At 36.0% G+C, this 9,385-nt stretch overlaps 2 protein-coding genes and 1 non-coding gene across 3 annotated transcripts in view; all 3 read right to left on the reverse strand.

The window, feature by feature from the left end:
- Nucleotides 1-9,385, reverse strand: part of LOC144560121 (splicing factor U2af small subunit B-like) — an 85,680-nt gene that overhangs the window by 47,472 nt on the left and 28,823 nt on the right. The window lies entirely within an intron of this gene.
- On the reverse strand, nucleotides 132-7,216 carry LOC144560292 (protein FAR1-RELATED SEQUENCE 5-like). Its single transcript, XM_078309457.1, has 4 exons — nucleotides 6,801-7,216; nucleotides 5,909-6,712; nucleotides 4,462-4,674; nucleotides 132-185 (listed from the first exon to the last, which is right to left on the reverse strand). The coding sequence occupies exons 1-4, from the start codon at nucleotides 7,179-7,181 to the stop codon at nucleotides 132-134; spliced, it is 1,452 nt and encodes a 483-aa protein (XP_078165583.1). The 5' UTR covers nucleotides 7,182-7,216.
- Nucleotides 1,846-2,002, reverse strand: LOC144561134 (U1 spliceosomal RNA). Its single transcript, XR_013513617.1, has one exon. It is a non-coding gene; the product is annotated as a U1 spliceosomal RNA (small nuclear RNA).

The following is a 9,385-nucleotide window of genomic DNA, read 5'->3' on the forward strand; positions in this document are numbered from 1 at the left end:
CTTTTGCTAATAGACTAGGTACACAATTGTAATTTTGCTTTATTTATGCGTCGGAATAAAAGAACATGGATGATAAATATTGATTTGTATTATACCTACATTTTACCTTAAGAGGAAAAATTAACGAAAGTTTAATCATGTTTTTTCTTAAAGGAAATGTTGAACTTTTGCAACTGAACATCAACCTGCAATTTTAAACTATATTTAAAAATTAAAACCTAACTGGCCATTTAGCGAACCAAGCTATACTTTATACTATTATAAATAGGGATCGACTAACAGTCCCCCTACTTCAGTCCCCTATCTGTCTCCCGCACTAAAAGACAAAAAAATAGTTAAAACGTGCTAACTACCACTAAAGAGCAAGATTAATGCTATTTTATTAATAGTCAAAACGTATAGTATTCATACCTACGAATTTATAGTATTCATACTTATTATCAGAACCATTCGTCATATGTAAACACAAGCTGGAGGGGACCAGTAACGACCAGGGGGATCGCTAACGTCTTGTGACAGCCTGGATTGGGGACCGCAACCGTCTGAAAGCAACATTTGCCAAGATTGGGGACCACTACAGTGAATCTATATATTATTCATATCTAAATAAAGAAGTATTCATATCTATACAAATGAAGTATTCATATCTATACAAATGAAGTATTCATATTGACGATTACGAAGTATTCATACATGTTTGAAATAATTTATACAATTCAAAATTCAAAGTCAGATTCATCTCTCTCACCCCACCTTTTCCAAGAAGTATTCATACTGACGTTTACGAAGTATTCATACATGTTCAAAATAATTTATACAATTCAAAATTCAAAGTCAGATTCATCTCTCTCACCCCCACCTCTTCCAAGAAGTATTCATACTGACGAGTACGAAGTATTCATACATGTTCGAAATAATTTATACAGTTCAAAATTCATTGTCAGATTCATCTCTCTTACCCCACCTCTTCCAAAAAGTACTCATATTTAACATGAAGTATGCATATCTAACAAATGAAGTATTCATATCTAACTAATAAAGTATTCATATGTTCCACTCTGACAACCTTCGCTGGGCTAGCATGGACCCCTCCAATGGTGCACTACGCTCTCCCGACCGGATCTCGATGGTGCACCGCACTCTCCTAGTCGGATCTCGATGGTGCATCACGCTCTCCTCGTCGAATCTCGAAGGTGCACCACGCTATCCTCGCTAGATCTCGACGGTGCACCACACTCTTCTCGCCGGATCTCGACGGTGCACCACGCCGAGAAAGAGACTCGGAGAAGGAAGCCGTGGAGAAGGAAAATTTGAAGTTCAGCGAATTCAGCGAGGGATTTTCAATTATAGATAGCGGGAGACTACTAATGATTGCATTAATTAACTATCATAAACCATTAATCGGGGGGACAGATAGGGGACTGGAAAGGGGGGACAGTATCTTTACTCTTATAAATATTACCACAAAATCTTACTTGGAGTCCTAACATGCGGTTCAAACTTCAAATTAATTATTCGTTTTTAATTATGAAAGACAGTAAGCGACACGCATGTGGAATACACAAACCAAAATATAAGCATACAAAATTATTTCTTTCAGACCTTGCAAAAAAAACCAAAACAAATTCTGAAAATCTCTTCAGCTTTTTAGTTGAAGGAAAATATTGGAATTAAAGTTATTTTCACTTTATCATTTATGGACCTTACGAAAAACAAAATACAAGCTTGATATTTGAAGGAAAATTCTTCCGAAATGCATGTGGTAAGATGCAAGTGTTGGTGAGATAATGTCTTTAATTCATTTCCTCTCTCCCAACGAATAAAAAATTTGGTTTAATAGAGTTCGCAGGGTCGCGCGAACGCGTACCCCCTTTGCAACAAATTACGACGTCCACTTTCCCACTTTGGGAGATGGTAGCCATTGCTCCAAAGTGCAATGGAGGTCACTAATTGAGACCATGAGTCTTCTTGATCACTCATTGACGCCCGTCCAGATAAGTACTTATCACCACTCCACTAGTCCAGATACGTATTGTACGCGTGTCGGTTTTGGATACATGTCGGATACGAGTACGATGGCTTCCTAGAAGTGTCAGGATAACATAGGATTGAACTGTTGGAGATGCTATATAAAAGAGTTGAACCGTAAGAGAGTGCCGATTTTTTTATTAATAGAAATAAAATAAAATAAATATCGAAATACGGGATTACTCTTGGTTATTTTCGAAATATAAGTACAACGGGTTGTGTAAACCCGTCCATCGGACGGGTCTAATTATCCCGTCCGAGTTAATCCCTGATTTTAGCCTTAGTCAACTTCGCGGAAATAAACAAAAACAAAAAAATGAAAAAATCCGGACGGGTTTAGAGGTCCCGTCCTCAATAAAAAAAAAAGGAAAAAACCCGGACGGGTTTAGGCGTCCCGTCCCGACACTTCTTTCTTTCACGTGCCACTAATTATTCTTCTCTCCCATGCTTTTCACTCTTATTTCATTTCACCGTCCTTTTCAGATTATACTAAACTGAGTATAAACGAGTTGTTCTCTCTCTTGACTACTTTTCAGATTTTATCGCACCGTAAAACCATCTCTCATTTACTCTATTAATCAGATAATTCACAAATGAGCCCCTGTTAAGATAAGAAATTAAGAATTTCAGAGATCAGGATAAAGAGCTTTCATGTTTCGTTGGTGCAGTATACTGGTAATGCAGTGAAGGTGTTTGAGGTAATGTCAGGAAGTAAAATAGAATGCCTAAATTGGAACTATGTAACGTAGCATGTTAATTTCTGGGAACTCTATGATTGGATTTTAATTTTTTTTTTTTTTTTTTGTGCTGGGACGGGTTCCGGACTTTTTTTTTTTTTTTTTTTTCGCTGGGACGGGATGTCACAACCTGTCCGGATTTTGTTATTTTTTTTTTTGTGCGAAGTTGATTAAGTTTATTAAGTGATTAAGAAGTCGATAACCCGGACGGGATAATTAGATCCGTCCGGTGGACGGGTTTGCACAACCCGTTGTACCTATATTTCGAAAATAACCAAAAGTAATTCCGTATTTCAATATTTATTTTATTTTATTTCTATTAATAAAAATATCAGTAAGAGAATGAGATGTCCTGATCAGCTGCACTAGTGCACTAGGCAGCGGTGTCAAAAAGCACTAGACAGCGGTGACAAAAATTTAAGTCTGGATACTGCTTTTGTTAAATTATTGTGGAACTAGAAGCACCCTGACTTGTATAGTAAGATCCAGATACTGCTTTTGTTAGATGCTGTTAAGGGACTGGGCCACCGGGGTTCTTCTTTTGGGCCACTCAAATTTTTATTGGGCCTTTCTATCCATGGCTCATATTCTGTCTTGTGTAGAAAGGGAAATGAAATTATTCATACACTATTACTAGTTACCACAATATATTACCTACATTTAATGTCAATACTAACCCATAATAAGAACAAATTTGGGATTCCGCATCATTTACATCTGATTATAGAATCAAGTAACCTCCACATTGGAACATAATAAGTGAATCATTTATATTTTTTAAGCGGGAATAAAAGTGGCTTGTTATTGAATTAATTGAGGGTCAATTGTTTATTAGATTTTAGAAAAATAAATGAACAAAAAGTATGCAAAAATCATTTGACGATGGCTCCCTTCTAGTTAATATATCCTGACACAATTTTTCTAAGAGACATGCCTTGAGAAAAATATATCAGATGTACAAATGTACACCATGAACTACGCCCAAATCTTGTCGATGGATTGTAATGCACGGGATCTTAATACATATGTGAAGCCTTCAATTAATTTGGTGATGTGGCAACTCAAATGTTCTATTCTTGTTTAGTAAAAGTCCGTAGGCAAATGAGAGAAATTTTTTCACTACCATCCATACGACGTGACTAATAAAAATGGGCAAATCAGAGTTCACACTACATTAATTTCACAATAACTGATTATCTAATTAAATTGTCTTTTTTTATTTTTTATTTTAAGCTCTTCATATGCAAATTTGATTGTCATTAAAAAAAATATATATGTTATCAGCGTCTTTCTCATCAATTTTATTATAAAAATGAGAATAGTTTATTATTCTTATAAGGGTAATCAAATAATCAGAAAAATAACATAGCCCCTACAGTACATGAAAATATACTTGTAGATCAAATTTTACCTTTCTTACAATTTGTGCACTATTTTTTTTAGATTGGTAGGAAATTACTTGATCTAAAAATTCTAGTCCATTCAAAAGTAGTAATTTTCTATCTATCTACAAAATCAGTTAAAAAATTCTAAAAAAAAATATAGAATTTAGTATGCAAGTACATTTTTATATGGAGATCATTTTAATCATTTCAGCTCGACTATTTCATCTTTGAAAACGAAGTTACTGATCCATACCATTCCGCGGTATGCATAATACCATAGCCTCACTCAAAATAAAACACAAAAAATGTACCATCTTAATCAATGAGCTGCTCCTAGCTCCGTGCCATGGAGCTAATACTCGAGTGTCGTCGTCTCCGTCGCTATATACGGCTTCAATGGAACTAATGAAAGATGGAGTGTAACCTATCACAATTTTCACAATTTTCTGATGACCACCATCATTCCATGGTGTTCCCTGCTCATTTAATCCAACTGAAGCAAGCTTGATGTGGATATCCCTTGCCTGATTTTGTAACAGTAAGGTCAGTAGAGAGATGGAATGTTTGAATAAGAATATAAAATTAGGTACTGGAAAAATAAATAATGATAAAATTGTACCATTTTGCTCGAAAGTAGAATCAAATCGATATATATTTTTTTATTTCTCTTCAATTTGATTGTGTGCTCGGTTTTCTTCTTGTTCTTTTCGAATGGAAAGTGAGTAGAGGGACTATTAATTAGGTGAAAGGGGTGAGGCACGTGGCAATAGAGCCACGTGTTGCTTCTCATTTATTTATGTATTATTTAATTATGTGGCAAATTGTTTGAGAATTTTTTTGTCTCTGGACAATATTAGACAAAAAGAAAGAGAAATAGAAAAAAAATATTTATAAATTTTCATGAGTAGAAAAATTAATAGGAATTCTATCGATTTAAAGTTTGAATTAGTTTGAATCGGTAAAATTCTACCGATCTAAACAAGTTTTTTATTTTATGTTTTCTCTGTTAAAATAAAAAAAAATGAACTCTTTCTAATATATTTAAATTTTAAAATACTTTATCTATTTAAATAACTTTTCATATTTTAGTAAAAAATTACAAAAATAAAAAAAAATCCGGTTTAGATCGGTACGAATTTTACAGACTCCGCCAGACTCCGAATCCGTATCCTCTCTATTACCCTAACTTCTACATTGGGCAGATATCTGCACCGTCCACAAGATCCAACGGATATGATGTTTTATATTATTAAAAAACGCTGACCAAAGCTATTATACAAGCTGACCGACTGCTGACCAACTCTCTCCGTCTCTCTTTTTCTTCACAAGAAAAAATCACCGTTAGAAGCTCCTCTCTGAATCCGTAACCTCTCTATTACCAGCTCAGCTCTCTCCTTTCAATACTTTCTCCTCCGACCAGCTCAGCTTGATCTCCTATCAATTTCCTTTACTTCTCTTCCTACCCCCTCGTCCCAGCTCGATCTCGCTTGTGATTTCTTAGGTACTGCACTGGTACACTACAACATCGAGTAGGAAGGGGTACTGGTACGGGGTAAGAAGGCAACAACAGAACTACTCAGGTTGGTAACGGATTTCTATATTTTCATAATGTATTTCTATATTTAGGGTTAGAACTGTTATTGTTATCTTATTCAAGTTAGTAATTGAGCTACTGTTATTTTGTTTTAGTAATTGAATAGTATTGAACTTTTTTTCTGTCAAAAATTGGATGTAACGCCTTAAACTTGTTTGTATAACAGTATGCCAATTTTTTGTATAACAGTATGCCCATTTTTTCTTCGACTTATATATAAAAGGTAACCAAGTCCCTCCCACCTTGTTTTCGAGATCACTAAAAACCTTTTCAAATTCAGATTCTTCTTCAATTCCAAATAGACACGCCTTAAACTCTCCCACAATACCCTTGCCATAACGTATTAAGTTCTTCGTAGCATTTTCAGAAATGTGCCAAGTACACAAGTTATGTGTTACTTCCGGCATTACATTAGCTATGGCTATTCCCATTGCGGCATCTTGATCGGTAAATATACTTTTAGGTTTCTTATTGTTATGAGCTTTAAGAAAAGTGTTGAATACCCATTCAAAAGACTCAATGGTTTGGTCGTATAAAAGCACAGCTCCAAAAATAACGGTTTCCCTAAAATGATTTAAACCCACAAATACACCAAAGGGTCTATGATCCTTATTAGTACCATGTGTTGTGTCGAATATAACTACATCACCAAATTGGCCATAATCAATTATCATCTGTGCTTCAGCCCAAAAAATATTACTAATCTCTTGTTGGTCATCTACCTGCTCTTCGTGTTGGAAAGAAGGGTTCTTTAAAGCTTGCTTACAAAAGTACATCAAAATACTAATAGCTTCACCATGAATTATAGCACCTTTTCGCTTATTTCGCAAGTAATTATTCTGATCTCTGATAGTATGACCGAGATTTTGAAGTCCACCAACTTGACGACCCATGAGTTCGTGGGTTGCTTTTGGCCTAATTCCCGAATCATCAGCCAAATCAATATCATATGTTGCAACTTCAGTTACCTACAAATTTTGATGTCTAGTTTTTATTACAAGTAATCAAAATGTCATTCTCATAATTTTCATGTAAGGTTCTAACCAATAAACTTACTTTTCGTTGGCAAGGGAGTAGATAACATGCTTGTGGCAGTTGAAGGATGTGATTGTGCTCATCAATGAACTCCCCTACCTCATACCTCTTGATTTTTCTATTCACTCTCAGTACCAATCGAACTGGGCAACCGGTACGTGTCTCCTGTCGAGGATACAGTGTTTGATCATCTCGTTTATCTTTTTTGCGAAAACCTTCATTTGTGCATACAAATGCCCTTGAGGTGATTACACCATCTAAGTAACTGTGATTGCAATAGCTCTTTCTAACATTGAAACCCTTTTTTCCAGAATACTTTATCCAAAACTCCCATCCTTGTTCTGTTGATTCAAATTCCATACCCAATCGAGGGATCCACTCTCTTCCATTACTAGCTTCCATTACTAGGTTCACTTTCTGTTACTGCTTTTCAAGTCACCTCTGTAATTGAACATAAATTAGATATTTTAACACCAAAAATTATAATTGAACAACTAATTCAAACTTATTTCTAAGTAAAATTTCAGCAATAGATAGGGACCGCACCAAAATTTGTCTGTCATTGCTTCCAGTATAAATTTCGTACCATTTAATTTATTTAATTATTAAATAGAAAAGTTATAGCCTTTGGTGAACTAAAACTCTATATAGCAAGAAAAGCAGTGCTAAGAAAAATTAGAAGTAGAAGTTTACAAATACAAGTAGAAGCTAGTATTTCACAAATTAAATCAAAGAACCAGTGGAACAGATAAAATCACCTTCGGTTCACCTTCGAGAATGAGAACGAGCAACTGATTTGACCTTCGATTTTCTGCAAGGAGGATGGAGAGAGGGGAGGAGGCGAAATCCGTCGAGAGAACCGCTAGAGCGAGCAAAATCACAAGAGCAAGCGGGAGAGGAGGTCAAATTAGCGAGCGGGAGAGGAGGAATGAAATGATTCTGAAAATAGATGCGCAAGTAAAATATCGCTAATTTCTCTCTTCTCTTTTTGCCAAGGAAAAAGTCGGGCTACTGATCGGTCAGGTGATTATTTGTTTCGGGCAGCCCAATGTAGAAGTTAGGGTAATAGAGAGGATACGGATTCCCAGACTCCGACGAAACTGGGTCACTTCGATCAAATAGAACGTCTGTAAACTTTTCATGCATATGCCTCCGCCAGACTCCGACGAAACTGGGTCACTTCGATTGAGGACAATGGAATCACCATTTCCCGACAGGAAGGGATAATCCAACTCTTTCTCAACACGATGAAGGGGGTTCTTGGACAGTCCACATCGGTTCAGCCATTCAATGCCAGCGCGTTGTATCCAGCAAAATTAACGGATCCAGACCTCAATTTTCTACAACGCCCGTTTACAGATGAAGAAATTGAGAAGGGGGTCTTTCAATTAGCGAAGAACAAAGCGTCTGGACCAGACGGTCTACCCAATGAATTCATTCAGACTTATTGGGTAGACATGAAGAAGCAGATAGGTGAAATCTTCAAGCAATTCTATGAGGGCAGTCTGGATTTGAACTAGTTCAACAAGACCAACATTGTGATGATTCCCAAAGTTGAAGTGCCGCAAAACACAACTCACTACCGCCCTATTAGCATCATTAACTTAATTCCAAAGTTAATTGCTAAGGTTCTTTCCAACAGATTGCGAGTGGTGCTCCCGGAAATCATTTCGGTCAATCAGACCGCTTTTATCCAAGGCAGACAGATCTCTGAAAATTTTGTTTCGACAAGAAAAATTTTGCAGCATATCGCACACACTAAGCACCAGGCAGTCTTTGTAAAGATTGATGTTAGGAAAGCATTCGACACTCTTGAATGGCCTTTCCTAATGGAGGTGATGAGGGCTCGACACTTCCCAGCAAAGTGGATTAGTTGGATTGAGACACTATGGTCTACCTCGACATCTAGGGTGTGCATATGAAAAGTTTAGAAAGAATGTCTGTAAATTTTTATAAATAGAACGATCGATAAAAAATTTACAGACATTCTTTCTGTTTCTTTTTCTTATTTTTTAATACTTTCTAAAGACAAAATATTCTCAAATTGCTTTCATTCCATTAAAGAGACATATGAGTATGACACATGCACATAGAGATCGTGCACAGTATTAATTAATACAGTTAAACTTAAAACAGCCTGAAGGGACAGATATGGCAAATTCACATCCCCTCAGGTTACCAGACTTGAGTATAATTGAATCGACGGTCTAAAATTGTTCTTTTTAACTTGACATGAATCTCTAAGCACAAATACTGCCCCTGTGTCATCCGAACAAACACCGGCTGAGAGCCTGAGAGTGAATCTGAGCCGTCCGTTTCAATTGTGTTGAGTCAGGTACCTCCATGACGAGTTCACATCTGACAACACAGTTAAAAGTTAAAACAAGTATTAATACAATGCACTATCTATTATTTTATTTATTTATTTATTTTGAAACTTTTCTCTTGAGAGAAGGGAATTTAAGAGGAATTCATTTCCTCTGCATTAACTCAAAAAAAAAAAAACTTTTGAGTTAATGCATTTGAACTATCCGATCAACTTCAAAATTCGTACTACTTAGATCTGCACTAATATTAAAGACCCCTATGTTTCAGACGGGGACCGG

The sequence above is a fragment of the Carex rostrata genome, chromosome 10, assembly GCF_964058835.1.
Source record: "Carex rostrata chromosome 10, lpCarRost1.2, whole genome shotgun sequence".
Taxonomy (NCBI): domain Eukaryota; kingdom Viridiplantae; phylum Streptophyta; class Magnoliopsida; order Poales; family Cyperaceae; genus Carex; species Carex rostrata.